We start from the raw sequence: 23625 nt of genomic DNA on the forward strand, positions 1-23625 counted from the left end.
GTTAACAAGCAGGCTGATGTTGGTCCCTCAGGAGCCGCCAACATCACCCCTGACCTGGCCGCCATCCTAGACGGCCAGGCCAAAATGCAACAAGAGTTGGCAGACCTGAAGAAACGTAGCGCTGATGAGATGGATGCGCTACGATAATAGAATTCTCGCCTCAGGCGAAAGATCGAAGCTAATCCCACTCTGAAAGGAAAAGCCAAGGAGGCGTCTGAGGCTGCAAGGTCCCCGGCCTTCCAACCCACAGAAGAAGAAAGAGAATACAACCCCACCCCTCACACCTTCACTACCACCCAACAAACACCCATTCCCTCCACCCACCCCACTCACTTCCCATCCACCCAACCAGGGCACACCGTAGCCCCTACCCTTGCTGCTACCCTCCCCACCACCCAGATCCCCTACAATATACCCACCACCCTACACACTACACATGTTCCACCTTACAACCCACAATACCTCCTAACAACCCACATCCCCCCTCACAACTTTACCTCCACCTTCCCCACTATGATCCACCAGCCCAGACGTCACCACCCCTTCACTGATTTTATCGCCAACACCCCATTTCCTGCCGAGTGGGAACCCTTCACACTGGACTGCTACATCGTTGAAACCGACCATGACGAACACCTCAAAGTCTACATCACCCATGTCGCCCTATACATGTCCCAAGACGTGGTCTTTTGCAAAGCCTTCCCCACCACCCTCAAGGGCCCTACTCTAGAATGGGTCACAACCCTTCCACTCTACTCCATCGACAGCTTCGATGCTCTCTCCCATATGTTCTCTACCTATTTCGCTGGCAGCCGCCCACACCAAACTACCACAATCTACCTCTTTGGCATTAGACAAGAACAAGGCGAACCACTCAGAGCGTTCATTGATCGTTTCAGTAAGGCAGCCCTTCGAACCCCACACCTCAATCAAGAAATGATCCTCCAATGTATGGCACTCACCCTCCAACCCGGCCCCTTCGCCAATAATGTCTACCTCCACCCACCTGCCTCTATGCACGAGCTCAAGTTGCGTGCCGCTGACTATGTTCGCATAGAGGAAATGTAGACCCTTCACACCAAATTCTGCAATGACTATGCAGCCACCACCGCCAACCCTACCCCACAAGCTCCACGTCCCGATATCCGCCCACGCGAGCCCCGCCAACCTTGCTTTACCAGATATGCCCCTCTCATTGTAGCCCGATCCCGCATCCTTGATGAGGCCTTACAAGCTGACCTCATTCCGCCACCACGTAAGACAACCACTCCTCCTAATGTTGATATGACCAAGTATTGCCGCTACCACCGCAACCACGGCCACACTACAGAAGACTACAAAGCACTCCAAGATAAAATAGAAGAACTGGTCTGTGCTGGTCACTTTTGCCGCTTCATCCGTAGAGATGATCATCCCCCTCGATCCCGTCACCCCTCTCGATCTGACCACAAACGCCCCCCACACGACTCTCACCACGATAGACGCCCCGCCCAACTCGCTAACTAGGATCCTCAACCGGCCCGCACCGACATCACCCCCGTCGATCCTCCCCTACGTGGCACTATCAACACCATTTCTGGTGGCTTCGCTAGTGGAGGATCCACCTCTTCTGCCAGGAAGAAACACCTCTGCCATATTCAATGCATCAACCACATCACCTATTCCCATCACAGACGCTGCATGCCTCCCATTATCTTCACAGACGATGACTTTCACGGCCTCGACCATCAACAAGACGACCCCATGGTCCTCACTGTTGAAATCGAAAACTACGCCGTTAAGAAAGTCCTTGTTGACCAGGGCAGCTCTGTTGACATTCTCTACTGGGCCACCTATCAAAAACTCCAGCTCCCGGACACTGCCATGGTCCCATATGACGAACCAATCTATGGCTTTTCTAGCGAACAAGTATCCACCCGCGACTACATTGACCTTCACACCGTGTTTCGTGACGGAACCCAAACCAAAACCATTTGCATCCGCTTCCTTATCGTTGACGCGCCCACATCCTACAATGTCCTCCTCGGCCGTCCTTCGCTCAACACTCTCGGCGCTGTCGTCTCCACCCCCCATTTGGCCATGAAGTTCCCTTCCCCTTCTGGCGACATCCTCACCGTCCATTGCGACCAACGCCTGGCACGCGAATACTACATGGCCAGCCTACGCCCACAACTCCCAATCCAACAAACTAACCACATTGAGCGACCACCTGGCTCTTGCATCGCCCTATCAGGCAAAGATCTAGACCCCAGATTGGGCTGGGATGTCCCTCTCGAACCCGTTGAAGAAACCTCCCCTCTAGAGCTTCCAAATGGCCACTCCATCAACTTAGGCACCGGTTTGAACTCTGACGAACGTGCCATCATCACACCCGTCCTTGTCAACAACACAGACCTTTTCGCTTGGTCCGTCGTTGACTTACTTGGGGTAGACCCCCTAGTCACCTCCCACAAGCTATCCATCTACAAAGAGGTCGGCTACATCTCCTAGAAAAAATGCAAACTTGGCGAGGAACGTCGCCTAGCAGCTAAGGATGAGGCCAACAAGTTACTAAGCACAGGATTCATCGAAGAAGCTCAATACACCACTTGGCTTTCTAATGTAGTCTTGGTGAAGAAAGCCAATGGCAAATGGCGGATGTGTGTAGACTACACAGATCTAAACAAGGCTTGTCCTCGAGATGCCTACCCCTTACCCAATATTGACCGGCTTGTTGACAGCGCGGCAGGGAATAAAGTACTTAGCTTCTTGGATGCATATTCTGGATACAATCAAATCCCTATAGCCGCATCTGACATGAATAAGACCGCCTTCATCACGGATGACGCCAACTACTTTTACAAAGTTATGCCCTTTGGCCTTAAGAACGCTGGAGCAACTTACCAACGGTTGATGGACAAAGTTTTCAGCCATCTAATGGGACAATGTGTCGAGGTATACGTTGACGACATGGTTGTCAAGTCTCCAAGCCACCACCAACATGCCCAGGACCTCTCGGTGGTCTTCTCCGCGTTGCACCAATACAACCTTCGCCGCAACCCTGACAAGTGTGTATTCGGCGTCGACCGCGGTAAATTTCTCGGATTTATGTTAACCTAGCGCGGTATAGAGACCAATCCCGAAAAGTGCAAGGCAATTATCGAAATGCGCAGTCCCACTACCATCAAAGAGGTCCAACGCCTCATAGGTTGCCTTACCGCAATTTCCCGCTTCCTGCCCAAATTGGCTGAACAAACCCAACCCATAGTCCAACTCCTCAAGAAATCCACCCGGTTCATGTGGATTGACGACTGTGAACAAATCTTTCAACAACTAAAAACCACCCTAACGTCACCACCTATCCTCCACAAGCCGGATACTCGCCAACCCCTCCTAGTGTACATCACAGCCACCGACCACACCGTCAGCGTCGTGCTTGTCCAAGAAAGAGAGGGCACGCAACATCCTATCTACTTCGTTAGTAGAACGATGTAAGATCCTGAAACCAGATATCAAATGGTGGAGAAGTTGGCCCTGTCCTTGGTCCACGCAGCTCGCCGCCTACGCCCATACTTCCAAAACCACAGCATCACCGTCAAAACCGACTACCCAATCCAAAAAATATTGCAAAAACCAGATCTAGCAGGACGGATGTCATCCTGGGCCGTCGAGCTATCGGAATTCAACATTCGCTATGAACCTCATGGCCCCATTAAAGCCCAATGCCTACTAGATTTTGTTAATGACCTCCAGCACACACCACAAAGGACCAGTGGACACTTCATGTAGATGGTTCCTCGAATCCGAAAGGTGCCGGTGCCGGCATCATATTAGAAGGGCCTAACGACATCCTCATTGAAAAATCCCTCCATTTTGCCTTCAAAACATCAAACAACCAAGCCGAATACGAAGCCATCCTCGTCGGCCTCTCCCTTGCCCGCGAAGTTGGTGTCAAGACGATAATGTGCAAAACCGACTCCAAGCTTACTGTAGGATACCTAAATGAAGAATTCCATATCAAAGACCCCATCCTTCTACAATATTACCATCTGGTCCGCGTAGTCATTCAATCCGCCTTTGAACGAGTTCGCATCGAGCACATCCCCAAGACCGACAACATCAAAGCCGACATCCTCTCTAAATTAGCCAGCACTAAATTAAAAAGCCGCCATCGATCCCTATTACAGCAAACATTATCTACACCCTCCATCACAAATACCTGCCAAAACCTAACCCACCCCCAGCCGACAATACCACCCCTCCCCAAAGCCATAACTAGACCACCCCCTATATCCAATATCTAAAAACTGGCAACCCCCCACAAGATGCGGACAAAACTTGGTTGGCTAAGGCCGCCAGGTATACCATGATAGGCGATGACCTCTACAAACGCGGATACGACCAACCGCTTCTCAAATGTGTCACAGCAGAACAAGCGTAGTATATCATTAAAGAGCTACACGAAGGCATTTACGGCTACCATTCCGACGCACGCACTATGGCTACTAGAATCCTTAGATCCAGCTACTTCTGGCCGACTATAGAAGCAGACTGCCAGGACTACGTCAGAAAGTGCAAACCATGCCAAAAACATGGCAACCTCATCCACCAGAAACAAGAACAACTCCATTCCATACTATCCCCATGGCCCTTTGCTAAATGGGGAATGGATATCCTCGGCCCCTTCTCTCTCGGCAAGGGGCAAGTGAAATTCCTGATTATAGCCGTTGATTATTTCACCAAATGGATAGAAGCCAAGCCGCTGCCCACTATCACGGCCCAACAAGTTCAGCAGTTCGTTTGGAAAGATATTATATGTAGATATGGTGTTCCACATACTATCATCACCGACAATGGCCGACAGTTATAGATAAGGAGCTAGCCAAGTTCTACACTGGTCTGGGCATCAAACACATCACAAGTTCTGTAGAGCACCCACAAACAAATGGACAAGCAGAGGCGGCCAACAAAGTCATCCTAGTGGAATTGCGCAAGAGATTAGATAATGCCAAAGGCCGATGGCCCGAAGAGTTGGTAGAAGTGCTATGGGCCTACAGGTGCACCCCTCAGTCATCAACAAACGAGTCCCCATTCAGCCTAGTTTAAGGTGCAGACACCATGATACTGGTCGAAATTGGCGAACCATCCCTACGCCGAGAACTGTACGACCCAACCCGCAACCACCAAAACATGGCCACTCATCTCGACCTCCTACCCGAACTCAGAGAAAAAGCTCAGATACGCAACTTAGCCACCAAACGAAGAGCTGCCAGAAAGTATAACGCAAACCTATGTCCACGATCGTTCGTAAGCGGAGACTTAGTATGGAGAATGGCCAGCAGTGCAAAAAAGAAGGATGGCAAGTTCTCCACCAACTGGGACGACCCATACCGCATACGTGAAGACGCAAGAGGAGGAGCTTATCGCTTGGAACATTTATCTGGGGAAGAGATACCCAACACTTGGAATGTGTCCCACCTCAAATTCTACTTTAGTTAAATGTATACTGTATTGAACCGAATACTTGTAACCCTGGGTGTACTATTTTTCCTCACCTGGTCTTTTTCCCCTAAGGGGGGTTTTGGCCAGGGAGGTTTTAACAAGGCACCCCAGATTCAATGAATAAAACGAAGGGTTCTCAACTGTATGACTATTCACTTTTTAACTTTCAGATTCATTTTTAAGTTCCCCACCCTTACCACAAGTAAGCGGCCTGGGTCGAACACCCTTAACTCGTTGGTTAACTCGTTTTAAGTTCCCCACCCTTACCACAAGTAAACGGCCTGGATCGAACACCCTTAACTCGTTGGTTAACTCGTTTTAAGTTCCCCACCCTTACCACAAGTAAGCGGCCTGGGTCGAACACCCTTAACTCGTTGGTTAACTCGTTTTAAGTTCCCCACTCTTACCACAAGTAAGCGGCCTGGGTCGAACACCCTTAACCCATTGATTAACTCGTTTTAAGTTCCCCACCCTTACCACAAGTAAGCGGCCTGGGTCGAACACCCTTAACACGTTGGTTAACGCGTTTTAAGTTCCCCACCCTTACCACAAGTAAGCAGCCTGGGTCGAACACCCTTAACTCGTCGGTTAACTCGTTTTAAGTTCCCCACCCTTACCACAAGTAAGCGGCCTGGGTCGAACACCCTTAACTCGTTGGTTAACTCGTTTTAAGTTCCCCACCCTTACCACAAGTAACCGGCCTGGGTTGAACACCCTTAACTCATTGGTTAACTCGTTTTAAGTTCCCCACCCTTATCACAAGTAAGCGGCCTGGGTCGAACACCCTTAACCCGTTGGTTAACTCGTTTTAAGTTCCCTACCCTTACCACAAGCAAACGACCTTGGTCGAACACATTTAACACACAATAGCGCACACAAACATCCCATACATACACAAATATAACGAGCAATTAACCCGGAAGTAACCGACATTCATAGCAAACATCAAAATAAAGCAATGTGCGAGTTATTACAAACTTAGAATCACCTTATATCTCCAAGGGTTACCGGTCCAGAAGAACGGGAATTTAGTATTACCATCAGCAGTATAAAAGTGTGACCGACCAGCCGATTTCACTACAACCTAGAAGAACCCATCTTTAAAATGCTTGAACAATTGAGTGAAAGCGTCCAATTTGTTGAGACCAGGCCGGCTGATTAGCGACAACCATGTTATCGGACTCTTCGGCCTCGTGACAAAAAAGTATAGGAATGCTCGAGGAGACGGTTCCAAGTACAACGCCATGCACAATAATCTGAAAGCTTGTAAGTACGCCTAGCTATTCGGATGAAGCTGAGTAGGGGCAACGTTTAATAATCGCAGCACTCCCATGGTGAATTCGTCAAACGGTAGCCGGATGTGCAGTTGCGAGAAATGGCACATGTACATATAGAAGAATTCTTCGGCTACTCCTTCTCGACCATGGCACACACATTCCGCAGCAGTAACCCGCTCCGGAGCAATTATGTCCCTTTGCACCCCCTTCTCGAAAATAGGTGTGCAGTTCAACCACGATCTTAACAAACGTGACCACCGGAACAATGATCGATGTGTCCGCACGTTTGCTGCCACCATTCGTATCTGGCCTTCGCCGGCCAATTGCTCTCCGCCAACTCCTCGGGCGGATCTTCCCTAATTTCAACCACCCTCTCCACTGGAATTCTCCCTATACTACCCCTCTCTTCCCTATCACTGGTATCATCTCGACTACTTCCACTATCCCTAGACCACTCACTACCCGAATCTGACAATGAAACCCTATCGCTACTACTAGACATATTTGATTTCTTTAGAAAAGATGACGGAGGAGGAAGGGAATATATCGGAAAGCTCTAAAACGCACGTGAACAGATTTTTTGCAAATGAGACAAAGTGAATGCACTGCCAACATTATCTTCATTTATACATACGAATTTCAAACGTCATAACACTGTTCATCACAAACCTCTTCGCCTACTCGATACCCCTTCACACCTTCTAGCCTTAACACTGTTCATCACACTTAAAGGCTGGGGGACTTATGTATCACACCTAGCCGGTCACGACTAGTACATCAGCACATATCATCCTTCACCGACACACTATATCGAAAAAGGCTGGGGGACTAGTGTACCGTACCTGGCCAACTGAACTATACCATACCTAGCCAACTTAACCATATAAATAACGACCTTTACGTATATGCCGGAAACAACCCAAGTACACGACTCGGGTCGGCATAGACCTAAACTCATAACTGAACGAAGCCTAAACTAATAACAAAACGGCCAACCTAGGACAGTGCACGGGCAAAGACGACATCCGCCAACTGGAGAAGTCACCGGATCAGACCGTTCCTAAAGACTTAGCGAAATGAAAGCCCTCCTGCCATCCAATAAGCCCACGATAGTCGAACTAAGGGCCTAGGCCAAGCCCCAGGCCTACCTATAGCCCAAACTAAGGCCCAACCCATGTCGTAACCAAACATAATTAATACTCTATAAATACGCGTGGACCCCAGTAATTAAAGGTACGCATTCATTACTCCATTAATCACCTGATTTGACCTTTGAGAGCTTTGACTCACTTGAACTTCGGAGCCCCTTCTGCAGGTAAACCCTCCTAGGTCCAAGCCGACATATATCAATCGGGAAGAAGCCAACTGAGGAGATAACGGACTACGTGGGTAAGGTGACGGTTGTGCCTAACTTATCTTGTTTGTTCTCTGCAGGAACAATATATATATATATATATATATATATATATATATATATATATATATATTAGCAGTAAAAACATAAATACGAAAAAAGTTTAATAAAATTTTTTTAGTTTTAAGAAATTAAATTTATAATTGCATAATAACATATTTTTACCTAGAGTTTATTTACATAATTGTATTTTTTATATCATTTTATAGTTATTAATTAATTTATCAAATGATTCTAATAAAATAAGATAGTGTTTTTATCGAATTTTGACTAAGTGTTTTAGAGTGGAGTATAATGCTCTCAAGTTCTTAATGAGAAAACTAAGTTTTGAAGTTTTGAGAAGAAACATGAAAATCCACTTATAAAAGTATCTCTAATACTCAAGAAACTAAGTGAGTAAGGATTTGTTTAATAATAATGAACATAAAGACTACGATAATATGAGAGAGTTGAGTCTCATAATTAAGTATCCAATTTTGAATTGAGTTTCATACTTAGTGTGAATTGAAATCACTCCATGTGGGAGATGTTGTATTTATAAGCTTCCTAAGTCATGAATAAATAGACATATTAAATAGATTTTGTTACTTTAAGATAATCAAGTATTATATATCTAGGATATTATAAAATTAATTATTATCATAATATCTTGAAGGTATCAAATTCTTGTAATAAGTTATTATATCATAATATATTATTTGTAGATATTTTGGAGATATTTCATCATATATTGGGGGTATGTGCATAAGACCTACAGCTTGGAAACCAAAAATAAGGTGTACGTAGACCTTGTTTATGGATGAATAAGCTTTATAATTATCCATCAATTATAGCTTGTGGATATTAGATGCACCTGAGCTTAGTGAAATGACATGCATGAAAAAATGTGCCTTGTTAAAACTTTGCTTATAACAAAAATCTAATTTTGGGGAAACTATCCAAACTGAGGAAAAAAAGTACACATCTCTTTATTATGAGAATCAATTATCCAATTGTTGCTTGCGAGGGTGTAAACACCTGGACATATTTTGATTTGTTAACGAGTGTAGGTCACTCAAGCATATTGCGTTGTCGACGAGTATGGTTTACTCAAAAGTATTTAATACGTATGTGGGGTTAGCCACATAAATTTATTGTGTCATTGAGTAGGTTGTATTGAAGCATATTTAATACGTGAATGGGGTTAGCCACTTTGATTTTGTGTCATCGAGTAGGTTGTACTCGAGCATATTTGACATGTGAGTGTGGTTAGCCAATAAAATTTATTATGTCGTCGAATAGGTTGTACTCAAGTGTATTTAATACGGGGTTAGCCACTTAAATTTATTGCGTCATCGAGTAGGTTATACTCAAATGTAATTAACACATGAGAGAGGTTAGCGACTAGAATTTATTGTGTTGTTGAGAAGGTTGTACTCAGAAATTTTGATTATGTTGAGGAATGGCGATGCCACTCAAGATGGACGTGTCGTCAAGTGGGTTGTACTTGCATTTCAATTATGTCGAGGAGTGAAGATGTCGCTCAGTCTTGACTTGGCATCAAGTAGGCTATACTAGGGCATTTCGATTATGTCGAGCAGTAGAGATGCCACTCAAGCTCGTTATGTCGTTAAGTAGGTTATATTGGGGCGTTTAAATTATGTCGAGGAGTGAGGATGCCAATCAGGCTAAACGTGTTGTCGAGTAGGTTATACTTTTGGGTTTTTTATTATGTCGATGTTCGAGTTCTAGTAGTGGGTGGTTCCATTTCCGATGAGGAAGTGGGAGAATGCAACGATCTATGGGCTCTTGGTGGCAAGGACACTGTAGCACTAGTCATGGTAGACATCAAGAGAGTCGTAGACGTTTTAGGAGTCATGCCTTTCTTGTCGTAGTTGGTGAGGTCAGAAGAGGTGACTTGGAGTTTGTTCCATAGTGTGAGTCATTTTTAGCTCCAAAAGAGTTCTTGTAATATCTCTAGAATACATGTTTGCATGCATTTTCATTCTCATTGTAGTTGAAGAATTACTTGTTTCCTCACAGTGGTGTTATAACAATAGCTTGTGGTTTTATGTCGACAACATTGGACTCATTTATTGATTTGTCAGTGTTCTCAAGCATCGAAGATTTTGTGCCCTGATTGAGAATGAGGAGCGAACATCATGCATGATTGTCGTTGCCAAGGAAAAAGGGGCTTTGGTGGATGTACTAGATCTTGAGGTCGTTAAAGTTGGCAAGGGAGGTATCAACATGGAGGTTGTCATCATGCTTTCTAGATTGTGCAGGTTAGAGGGGAAATCTTGCTAAAGGGAATGATGATGCTCTTGAAGTAAAAGGAAATCTCTATGTGGAAGTCATGCATGTAGTGAAGCACAAAGATGATGCACGAAAGGGGTGCCACTACTTAGACCAAGCATTGTGATGCGAGGGTGGCACTGAGTAGTTGCAAAACTATTTCACCTTCAACCTTTGGACCAGAGTGTAAGATCCGAGAAAAATTAAATAATTAAATAAATAATTATTTAATATAAATAAGGGTAATCGAATAATTATGACATTGCGAGAGTTATGATAAGGAATAATACTAGCTCAAGTGGTTGAGAGTAATTGGTTATGTTGAGAGGACTTGGGTTTGAGTCTTGTTGATGCCATTGTGTGTTAAATTAATTGTTTTATTATTTTGATAATATGTGTAACATCCCTAAGGAATATTACTTTGAAAAGAACATAAACAATTCAATAAAATAAATTAAAACGCGTTAATATTGATAATACCTCATTTATAATCACATGTTCCCAAAATATGGGAAAATTAAAATCGCAAAGTTGCATACATTATAAATGTTCGCAATCCAAAGTTATTACAACCATAAAAGTCCAAAATGGCTAATGTTCATAACATAAACATAAAAAAAAATATCAAAAACTCAAGTCTTCAAAAGCCCATGTAATCCCGCTCTCCAATCTCAAGCGTCTCCTGACTCACCTGTCAAAACATCTGCTCCCGCGATCATCGCCACACACAAACAGATAGGGTGAGCTATGCACACATGAATATAAAATAAGTATGACACCCATCCCAAGATATAAATTTTACTGACATGTGTTATCTGCAAATTTCACATCCCTGATCTCATATTCCTTCATGAGTCATATGCATGAAACTAGGTCTTGGGACTTTACTGTGCTCCCACGAACTATCCCTTTCGTGGTCCAACCCTACGAGCCAATCCTGCTCATAGTCCAACCCCACAGCCTCCTCGTCTGTGGAAAAACATCCAAGCCTTCCCAGCCTGGACCCTGGCACGCACACAATCACCATACTATGAACTCCTCGCCCAATAGCAGTCGACAGGAATAAAACTATTCCTTGCCCATCGTGCGTCCGACCCATGTAATCACCATACTAAGGACTCCTCGCCCAATAGTAGCTGACGGGAACTAACCAGTTCCATGCCCATCATGCGTCCCACTACCAAGCACATCCCAGACCCCTATTGGACTTCGTCCATCAAGCCCAAGCATAAAAGTAAGTGAACTTAGTCCTTCAAGTCCACTAATCAACGGACCACCAATTTCACAACAACCAAAATCGCCTGACGTCGCCTAGACATCGCTAGGCGAAAACTAGCAGTACACCGCTCGGCGGCCAACACTCTATCGCCAGGCGCTAGAGGCCAAACAGAAGCCACCCAGCTTCGTCACCGCCTGGCGGACACAACCCTACTGCCAGGCACCTCCTGCAAACAGTGGCCACTGCCACTGATTTAGAACTCTACCGCCTGGCGGCTTGCCCTTCTCCGCCAGGCGCCACACCAATAGCGCACTGCTATTAGTTTTTGGCACTGTTTACAGATCTTAAGGCCTCCAACTTCCAATACCAATTTCACACATTAATCCTATTAATTAATACATATCATCATGCCAAAACACACCCAGTACAATCAATTCATGTCCAACACAAAATTTATCATGTTCCCATACTTCCCCAAAACCTGTCATGATCATGCGTCACGTATATCTCTAGCTACTGTCCACCAAATCAAATCTCCACCGTTCACAGTGAAGAAATACATGTTGTGGGTCGCCTGTCAAAATTTCACCCAAATCGGACGGTTAACGAATCGGGAAATTTAGTTTTACGAAAACTGCGCGAACTAGAAAAATTGGTCAGTAGCCTAGCGCCTAGCGGTACAAAACTACCGTCGGGCGGTTTCTGTTCCACATGAATCAGAACACCACGCACCACTGGTATGGCGCCTCGCGGCCAAAGGGGTGCCGCTAGGCGGTTCCTGCACCTGCGAACCTTACCCCTTCACAACAACTCTGATTTCCATCAATTTCTGACTCCATAGGATACGATCCTAGTTATTGGGATTATGGTTCATCCCTAATGCTTCCCATTCACGAATTCATTAAAATTTTCCATTGAGATTAGTGTCGTTTTCGAAATCCCCAATTCATCAATCCTAAGATAACCTTCATGCAAGTTTCTTCTCAATTAAACCCCAATTCCACGAATTTCCAATGAAATATGATGTTTAATCATTCTTAAAGATTAGAACGCGATTTCTCCCCGACCAGAAACCTCCCAGAACCTGTGAAACATCAAAATCGAGCCAAAAGTGGCTCGCGTCGCCTGGCGGGTTAGTCACTACTGTCAGGCCCTTTATTAGAGAAACCTAGAACTGGGTGATAAGTAACGCGTCGCTTGGCGGCTCCTAGCTCACCGCCAGGCGGTTCCTAGCTCACCGCCAGGCGGTTCCTTGCAGGAACCCAAAAAATGTTCAGAATTGGTATGAGTCGCCTGGCGGCTTTGAATGCCCGCCAGGCGGTTTCTGGAAAATTTCCAAAAACCCAGAATTTCAAATGTGACAACCATTTTCATACATATACATGCCATTCATAAAGCAATTAAATTTAAAATGCAAGACTAACGAGTTATAGCTCCCCTAACCTAGAATTCGCACTCCAATTGATATTCTAACCCTTTCTTGATGATGTCCAAGAGCCTTCCTTCCTTGCTGCACGAATTTCAGCTTTCCCTTCTTTCTTTTCACGTTCAAGAACACTCCCTCACTCACTCTCAATACCCTCTGCTCAATGATAATTCCAGAATCCTTCTAACCAAACCTTTCATAGCTTAATTTCATGTATTTAAATAGAAAAACGAATTTATCACTAATGGAAGTTAATGAGCATCAATTCACATTAACATGGTGGTTTAATGGTTAATCAAGGCTCATAAAGAGAATGTTTTTCAGCCCTCCAATATACCTCTCTTGGCTGCTACGATTTCTAAACTCTTTCATATCCATGCCAAAGAAAAATTTGGCAAAAAAAGAGTTAATTAGTTCTCAACAAGGATTGAACCCACAACCTTCTAATTACAACGCCAATGTATAACCAAATCAACCAAATTATGTTTCATGATAATTCTTAAAATTTTAGGCTTATATTATCATGTCTCACCCTCAAATATATTAACAAAATAATGCACAAATTAAAATAACACACAATTGTCATTCATAAGACTCGAACCCAAGTCCTCCTACACAATTAAAGTACTCTCAACCATTTGAGCTAATACTTTTCCATGTCATAGCACTCCGCATTAAATGCCTTAAAGGCTTCTTCTACCCGCATTTATTAAATAATTATTTAATTAATTATTTAAATTTCTTGGGTCTTACAATATGCTTGATAATGGTTCATGATAATATAATCCTATATAAGTAGGAATTATCACGAAACATGAATTGGTTGAATTGGTTGTGCACTTGCATTGAAATTGTGTAGTTGTGTTTAAACCTTGACCTAGGTGAAATAGGTTCCTTTTTTGCTAAATTTCTTTGGTAATGATAATTGATAAGTCATTAAACCTTCTTTCATTAAAAATGTGTTTTGGGTGATTGAATGGTAATAATTGGACGAGTAATTGGGAGAGAGGGAAGGATTGTGAGAAGGATAGCTATGTTTTCGTGTGAGTAGTGAGGTGAGGTTCTGATAGAGCATCCATACGTGCTTTAGAGAGTGAGAGTTGAGTTTTTAGAGGAGCGAAGGACGACTTTCGCAAATCAAGGAAAATCAACTCTAGAAGTTCATTCGGGGCAAGTATTACCAGGTAACGGTTTTTGGGTTTTGCTATGAATTGCCTGGTGACAATGAACAATCACTAGGCGGTGCGATGGTGATTGATGTGTTTTGACTGTTTTTCGATGAATTGCGATGTTTTGAAATTCTCTACAAAGTGTTGTGGACATATGTATATGAGATGTTATATAATTGTTGTTAAATGGCATTGGTGTTGTTTCCTTGGTGATGAAAGGGCGTGCAAATTTGGGAGAGGTTTCTTATTAAGTTGGAATGAATCGGGAATTCGGGAAAATAGGGTTCAATCCTAATGTCTTGGCAGTTATATGATTATGTTGGGTGCGTGTGTAAATGCTGGAATTGTGAATTGGGGAGATGTAATTGCAATTGGATAATTGGATGGAATCTTACAAATAGGTACTGATGAAATAAAGTAGTTTTGGGGGAATCTCTATTTTTATTAAATTATCTATTTATATTGTTACTAGCTCACCCTTTCTATTTATGTTTGGCGATGATCGGGTGACTTGTCACACGGGAGCAGATGATATTCCAAGTGATGTTGATAATGCTTAGAGACAGAGAGAGGGCTACCTTAGGACATTTGAATAGGGCTTAGTTTATGTTTCTGCTTTTAAATTCAATTGGTTTTGTTGAAACTTGTAGTACATTATGGTTTTGCTTATTTAAATGTAAGTGTGTTGAACAAATTTAAATTTTCCCACATTTAGGAATAATAAATTATGACGATTTGAATTTTAATTATAACTTATTTCTTTTATTTAAGTAATTTCTAGTAGAGATGTTACATAGAGTGCTTTTGGGCTCGCTTATTTTTAGTGTGACCATCATTGGAACTTGCAAGACTTATTGAGGAAAATGTTACCTAAGCAAAGGGAAAAAACTATTTTGGCACCACTACCCACAAATTTTCAATAAATTGTTATACTATAATAAAATATTAATGTAGAAAAGAGATGGAGTGTTAAGATAGCACTCTTCAAAGTCATTGCAAAATGTTGACCATAAATGCTCATGGTAGCATGAGTGAGACGATTGTTACCGATGATGGACTATCTTCACCACTCATCTCAATAATGAGTCATCACTTATAAAATGTGGAGGCAAGATAGAGTTTTACTTAGACCCTAGGGTCAACACCAGATGATCTTACTAGACTTTGACAAATTGTTTCCAAGGTGGAGTATAAGGCTCTCTAAGAGCTAAGTGTTGCTTGTTGGTGAGAAAGCTCTACGTTTTGAGGAGAAACCGTGGGAATAACCACCTACAAAAGACTCTTTGATGCTTGAGTCACAAAGAGAGTGAGATATAGATCTATACCTATATTAAAAAGGGGATTCCCCTTTTTGGTGTTCACTTTTTTCCACTTTTACCCTTCAATTTACTATTTTATTTAAAATTTAACTGATTTTTTTTTATTAAATTTAATCACTTTTTTAAAATTTAACTATTTTTTAAAGGATTAAATATGTTTTTGTCCCTCAACTTTTAATGAAAATTGGAATTAGTCCCTCTCCAAAACTTTAGCCCAATTTAGTCCCCCAACTTTAGAACTGTGTGGATTTAGTCCTTTCAACCAAATTTTGTTAAGTTTATTTAACGGTTCAGATGCATTTCATGATAACATTTGAGTTGTTTACATCGTTTGACACATTTTTGCTTCAATGTGAGCTAAGAAACAATCATGAAACACATTTGAAACGTTAAATAAACTTAACAAAATTTGGGTATAAGAACTAAATTCACGCAGTTATAAAGTTGGGGACTAAATTAGGCCAAAGTTTTAGAGAGAGACTAATTCCAATTTTCACTAAAAGTTGAGGGAACAAAAACATATTTAACCTTTTTTCAAATTATATAAATAAAAATCATCTACTTCTACTAAATAAATAAAAGCATTTACAAAGTAAATAAAAACTATCTATAATTAAATTGTAGAAATTATTTACATTTATTTTAATAATTATAATTTCATTATGTTTTGTTATCCAAAAAAGTGAACACACATGGGTGTATCACATGTGTTTTGTAACATCCCAATTTAGTAGCTTAAAACTCATAAAATAGGACGCTTCAGTATAATATTCAAAATAGGTAATCCAAAGTATATTAATATAGTCTTACAAAAGATAGGACTATAAAAATATATAATCCATACACTTAAACTAAACCAACAAGCAAACCCTATACAAGACTAACCACTTACTAAAACTCCTCGAGACCTTCCACTACCTAACTAATAGCTCCTCATCCACCAAAGGTGTCTCTACACCTGCAACTTCATTTGCCCCCACAAAAATATATGATCATCACAAAAGAAGAGAACACAACACAAGGCAACAAAGAAAATAGACAAATAGGGTAAGCTAATGTACACAAGAAATATTCGTACATAGTATATAACATATCTATATCTATAATTCACACCAACAGTTGACACTAGACTCAATTATCCAAATCATGCGCTTGATATAGAATTTTAAGGAAGTTTGCACCTGTGATGGTTTCTAAACACTGCATAGTTTTAGAGAAAAGGAGTTATCACCCTAATAACGATGTCATTGACGCGATCAAATTAATAATACTAAATTATAGCAACGTCAATATTGCTAAGATAGTAGTCAACAAAATAGAAAGGGTAAAGTAACCTAAAGTCGTCTCCCAACGAACACGGAATTGATTTTTAACAAATTAGTTGTTATAAAAACTATACAAAATGGTTAATCAAATAAAATAAGGAATAAAGAAATAAAATTTTAAAAAGATAAAAAGATAAAAAAATAATGATAAAGAAAAATAGATTGATTCCACTGCTTTTTCAAAATAGATCCATCATCTATTATCTAAAGATTATTGCTTAATTAATTATTGTTGTAGATTTACAAATTAATCAATGTAAATTCTCAATTAATTTGTTGGCGTTCTCACTATTAACCAAAGTAAATTCTAATCAAAAGCAAGAACTTTGTAGATTAATCATAGTAAACTTAACCATAAAGTCTCAATTAAATATTACTATCCTTAATCATGTCTATTCTTTTACCTCTAAAATCAAGCAAAAAGTTAATTAACCAAAGTACATTCTTGATCAATTCTAATTAAAGTTTCCACCTCTAATCAAAGTACAGTCTCAATCATTGACAAAAACCCATTCAATCACATGAAAGTTTCTAAATTTAATCAAAGTAAATTCTCAATTATAATTAAAAGCCCTTAAACTCATATGATTGATATGCATATAGATTAAAACATCTCACTAATTCGCTATGATGTAAAAACCATTACTTTTCACGTGATTTAAAGATACAAGACATAAATGAATTAAAACATCAGAATTCATAATGAAATTACAATGGAACCAACCCGTGAGGCTTAGCCCTCCATGGAATACAAAATAAAATAAAAATAGAAGAGAATGGAGAGAGAGGAAGAATTTAAGTCCCCCTAAGGGTCCTAAACTCCGAAGTGTTGAGCTTGTTTTTCCTTTCTGCTCTCTTGATCTCTTTATATATAGGCATTGATTGGACTTGAATGTTATATTTTCCATTGTTGAAATCTTTTATCTTTTGATATAATATCTCTCAAATATCTTTTAAAATAAAGATAAATATTCAAAAATATTTGGAAGATTTCCTTTGTTGATAATTTGAGATATATCAAAGATAATTAATCAAAAATCTTTAATTAATTATTCAATAACATAATTTCTATCCAGTTTCCAATTATGCCCCTCTTGTAATCTCCTCCAATTATCTTCTACATAATACGATATCTTCAAGATATATTTGTTTGTTGTGGAGATCTAAAAAGATTCAAGAAGATCTTGCCATATTTAAAAAAGATTTGGTAGGTATTACCTTTTGATATTTTATGATATAATTAAATAAGATAATTATTTAAAAATATCAAATAAAATATCTAAAGATATATTTTCCTAAATTATCGTTTATCATAAATATTTGTGAATTATCAAAGCCCTTCTTCTGGAAAAAGATAGAGAAAACTGCAAGGTCCAATTTTTGTTTCTTGTTCCCTCTTCTTGGCTTAGCCAAACTTCTTCACTTTTTCAAGCTTTTCTTGTCGTCTTCATGCAATGCTTGACTTGGATTTTTGTGATTTTGATAATTTCCTATTCTTGGATTTATCTTTAAGGTGTCATGAAGTTTTAATAAATTTATTTACACACCTCCATGAGCTCAACTTAGCTGCAGCTAGACTAACACACCTCAAAATATCCAAAAAACATTTATGAAACTAAAAAGCTATTTTTAACATATTTTTGTATCTCATGCTCAATAAACCCAATTGTAAGAAATCCTAATTAAATCAATCTTTTAAGAACAAAATTCAATAAAAAAAAATTCAGAATTAAACATTAAATGAAGGCAAAAATATGAACTCATCACACCCAACCACTCATAAGGTATCCATTATGCCTTAGCCCCAATACGTCCCATGACTAGGATCTCCTGCCACTCTCCCCACATAATTCATTCTACTCTATATAAGTGTGAACGATTATTAGAGTTCAGAAACATTTCCTATCTAGACATCTCCAATATTAAGTCATAAACTAAAAACACCATCACCAAGAATTTTTCTTGAAACTCTTTAAACATCACCACCTCATGTGCTCACACATCAATCCATATCATATACCAATCGTTCATAGAAAATTTCAAAACTTCCACTTTTAAAGCAACCAATATCCAATTTAGGTATTGATCCACTCACTCAACGAACATGTCATCTCGCTAGACTAAAAGTACATTCTTGCCTAGCGATAGACTACTCGCCCAACAAGTTTATCATTGGAGCTCCAGGGAGAGTTTTTCCAAATAATTTGCCTGAGAAGTATTTCCATGCCCAGCGATTTAAAAGTTAGTGATCTCAGCGAGTAAATGCTCGCCCAACGGTTTGCATAATTCTACAGAATCAGATTTCTACATAATTCTACAATCCCAAGAGCATTCCTAAACTTTCCCTAGACCTTCACAAATATTAAACACTAATCACAATCAAGTTTACATGAACATTTATATCAATTCACCTCAATTACAATCATAAACATCAACATTTTCAAACAACATCATTTAGAACATAGATTCCTTAGTTATCACACATCACATACTATTTCACAACTTAGATACCAAAATCAATCACAACACAACATCAAGATTTACTATTCTAACATGTTTATAAATTAAAATGGTGAAATTAGCTTCCATTGCCTGTTGTCCTGCTTAGACGACTCTATAAACGCCAAACACCTCTAACTTCACATGATGCTCTATCTACACATAGAAACATCACAAGAACAACAAGACATGTCATTATGATCACTTATTAGTAGAGACTTATATCGATGATTAAAACAATGCATGCTAGCGGAAGAGGGCTTACATGCAATAGAAGACAGAAATAACCCAAAAAGAGAACGGAAACTCAACTTACGTGAACAGAGAAACTGATCGATCCAACTTGAAGAGCTCGCCGAGAGGATCAATCCTATGGTCTCGGTTCTTCAATCAAACAATCAAAGAGACAAAACTCATAGAGACAAATCAGAGAACTCTTGAAAAGTAATTTTTAGGAGATAATATGCTTTAAATAATGAAACTCATTAATTCTATTTATACGAAAAAATTTTAATATTAAAATAATTGAATCTCATTATTTTTAAATCACTATCACTTTTTAAAACACTATCTTCTAGGCTCTTACATGTTTTCACTAATAATAATAATGAACATAAAGACTAATACGAGAGAGTTGAGTCAAATAATTAAGTATCAAGTTTTGAATTGAATATTAAGTATTAAATTTTGAATTGAGTATGTAAATTGAAATCACTCCTCATAAAAGAATGTTGTATTTATAAGCTTCTTAGGTCAAGAGTAAATAGAAATGTTAAACAAATGCATTTACTTGAAAATATTTCCAATATATTATATAATCAATTATTATTATTATTATAATATAGTATCTTATATATATTAAATAATAAATTATTATATCATAATATCTTAAAAATATAATATAATTTGATAATAAAATTATTATATCATAAAATATTATTTATAAATATTTTGAAGTATTTCATAATATTTTAAGAGAATTACAACCAATCTATCAATTTAAAATTTATAAAAGAATAAAGGTATAATTACTGATTTAGTACCCCAATTTTTTCGTTAAGTTCAATTTGGTACCAAAATTTTTGGTTTGTTCAATTTAGTACCCCAATTTTCTAAAGAGATTCAATTTGGTCATCTCCGTTAAGTTGGAATTAACACCGTGTCCGTATAGGACACGTGTCAAGCCATGAAATTTTAAATTTTTTTAAAATTTTTTTTTTCAAAAAATTTAAAAACTATCACGTGTCAATTTATCATCGTACCACGTGACAGTGTAATAGTTGTTTTCAATTTAGTACCCCAATTTAAATTTTTGGTTCAATTTAGTACCCAACTTTTTAAAATGATCAAATTTGGTCCTCTCCCATTTGAGACCCAATTAGTAAATAAGCTTAATTACAACCTATATATACATGTTACAATAACTTTTTCTAATATATACATCAAATCATTTCCCCCAAATACTTAAATTATTTTATTTTTTACATTTTAAAGTAATCTTTTACACATGAAATTTTTTACACTTGTAAAAAGTAAATTATTTGAATATTTAGGTGTAGTGATTTGATGTATAAATTCAAAACAATTATTTTAACATGTATATATAAGTTATAATTAAACTTAGTTACTAATTTGGTCTCAAATTGGAAAGGATGAAATTGGATCATTTTAAAAAATTAGATACTAAATTGAACCAAAAATTTAAATTGGGAGTACTAAATTGAAAACAATTATTACCACTGTCACGTGTCATGATTGTAAGTTGCCACGTGTCACGATAATAAATTGACACGTGACAATTTTAAATTTTTTTGAAAAAAAATAACTTTTTTGAAAAAAAAAATAAATTTTAAAAAAAAAATATTTTTTTAAAAAAATTAAAATTAAAAATTAAAATTTCATGACTTGACACGTGTCCTGTACGGACACTATTAGCTCCAACTTAACGGAGATGACCAAATTGAATTTCTTTAAAAAATTGGGGTACTAAATTAAACAAACCAAAAATTTGGGTATCGAATTAAACTTAACGAAAAAGTTGGGTACTAAATCAGTAATTATACCAAGAATAAATTTTAAGCTAAAAGCTTTGTTTTGTATTACCGGACACTTAATATACAAATAGAACTTTGCCGAGTATACTGTTTTTCTATAATACCATCATATTTATTTAATTATTCTTTTTAGGTTTTTATTATTGACATTATTTCACCATTGTATATACCATGTTGGAAAATAACATTTTATTGTTTTACATATATTTGTTATTTAACATATTACCTCTTTATACTTTTAGAAATTCTATTTAAAGTTAAACGAAGAGATTTAATGAGTTTAGTGATGTTATAAAAGGAAAAACAAATAAAGTTAAGGGACTAATTAATTAATCAAGTCAATTGAGAAAGATATGTGAGAGTTGTTGTAATCTTTCTCAAGTTCCACAATCTAAAAGGTCATTACTTTGAAATTTATTTAATATGAAAAGCTAACAAGACAAATAAAAAAATAAAATCAATAGATGAAAAACAAAAGATATAAAATTAAAAATTTATTATTATTAAAATAATATAAATTAATTATTTTATATTAACTGCAATACTATTTGATTAACAAGAAAACTTTTTATATACCACTTAAAAGAGGGACAAAATAACATCTTAGTTCATTAAAAACCTTAAATCATAGTAATTGAATTGAAAAGATAAAATTTGTAGTATTAAATAACAAATAAAATATAATAAAAATTCAATTAAAAATATATAAATTTATGAAAATTTAATTAAATTTTATTACTCTCTTAAAGCTTAACTAATTTTTTAAATTACGCTTAAAAATCTAATGTTAAATGAGTGAGTATTAAGGTGAGTTGCGGTTTCAGAGTAGTCTTTGTTCAGATTTTTCTTGGCTTCACCATGTTTTCAGAGCCTTGGCATTCTGACACTACGAGAACAGAGTCAGAAGTCGATGTTGATTAAATTCTGAGTCCTCTATCCATGTGCAAAGTGAGAATAATGGAAGAAGAAGAGAAATTTAGTCATACTATCTCGGTACGTGTGGAAAACGTGAAAATTGAATATTAAAAACTCTGTTTAATTTGATTATATTGTTTTTACCTCCCAAAATTTTGATCAACAATCCCTGAAGCTTGGTGTTCAAATTGGATTTGATTGGTGCAGTGTGAAAGTGATGGTATGAGTTTGGTGTAGTTGTTTAATGGCCAGAATACGGAACATATGGACCTGCACGATAATGCATTCCTTATGTTCGATACAAAGCCTTGCTGAATTGAGCTTAGCATGTTGATTCAGGAGCTAATACTTTTTGTTGAGTGCCTTATCTTCATCAGCGTTGATTAACTTCACTTTAGTAATCACTTTTGTTTCAATTCACAAGTTAAAAAATGCGAAAGTTTTCCACACATGAGAAGATGATTTTGTTGTAATTATTGAATAACGGTACAATTACTGAGTAAAACAACAACATAGAGGGTGAAGAAAATGGGACATAATAATGTACAGTTTTTGTTGAGAGAGAGAGAAGAAAAGGGATGAGGATTAAGCAGGGCATGCATTATTAGAAGGTTGGAAAGTGCAGAAAGCTATGCAAGCAAGTAAGAGAATGGCAGAAGAAGCACCATCTTCCTCCATGTTGGAGGTGCTTCTCTTGAACTTCCTCATCCTCCCTTTGTTACACTCAATCTCTTTCTCCCACTTCTGCACTTTCTTCTTTGCTTCATCTACTTTAGACACCATTCTATATGATAATGTTCTTCGGTTATTTTAAATTTTCTGCATGCAACTACACCTCCTTTTATAGAAAATTGCCCCTAGAAATTATGAAAATGGTGATAAATGATAAATGCAAGATTATAAAAAAAAAAAAAAAAATTGAAGGTGGGACCATGTTTTGGGGATAAGAATGTGGTACTATTGACATTTGACATATCTTTGGTGTTACAGCTACACAGCACCTACCATACCACAGATTTCTGCTTTACAGTGATGTGTCAATATTGTATTCCAAGATTGGCGGCAAATTTTGTAAATGTGTTTCAGTATTCATCAATTCCACAACCATTAATTCCTTCCGCTCCCTGCGCCAAATAAAACGTGTATGCACTCAATATGCAGTTGCATAGTCCATTCTCTATTAATTACTTCTATTTTTTTTTTCAGTTTCTTCTGGACTCATAGCTTCAGATTTAATTTTTGAAATGTCGGAT

The 23625-nt window shown here is 38.3% G+C and overlaps 1 protein-coding gene and 1 long non-coding RNA gene across 2 annotated transcripts; both read left to right on the forward strand.

The window, feature by feature from the left end:
- The first annotated feature begins 669 nt into the window (after window positions 1-669).
- On the forward strand, window positions 670-1506 carry LOC146883617 (uncharacterized). Its single transcript, XM_085666653.1, has 2 exons — window positions 670-949; window positions 1103-1506. Exons 1-2 carry the CDS (start codon window positions 670-672, stop codon window positions 1504-1506), a joined length of 684 nt encoding a protein of 227 aa, XP_085522779.1.
- A 20802-nt stretch (window positions 1507-22308) lies between these two features.
- LOC146883618 (uncharacterized) lies at window positions 22309-23187 on the forward strand. Its single transcript, XR_014984324.1, has 2 exons — window positions 22309-22450; window positions 22580-23187. It is a non-coding gene; the product is annotated as an uncharacterized LOC146883618 (long non-coding RNA).
- Window positions 23188-23625: the final 438 nt, after the last annotated feature.

The sequence above is a fragment of the Vigna unguiculata genome, chromosome 9 (assembly GCF_037176805.1).
Source record: "Vigna unguiculata cultivar grain cowpea cultivar isolate G323 ecotype 2 chromosome 9, ASM3717680v1, whole genome shotgun sequence".
Lineage (NCBI taxonomy): Eukaryota > Viridiplantae > Streptophyta > Magnoliopsida > Fabales > Fabaceae > Vigna > Vigna unguiculata.

Excerpts from the sequence above, each read along its gene's own strand:
- LOC146883617 (XM_085666653.1), top strand. The coding sequence starts at position 670 with ATGTCCCAAGACGTGGTCTTTTGCAAAGCCTTCCCCACCACCCTCAAG. Across the intron at positions 950-1,102 it reads TCAAGAAATGATCCTCCAAT|CCACCACCGCCAACCCTACC; the intron begins GTATGGCACTCA and ends ATGACTATGCAG.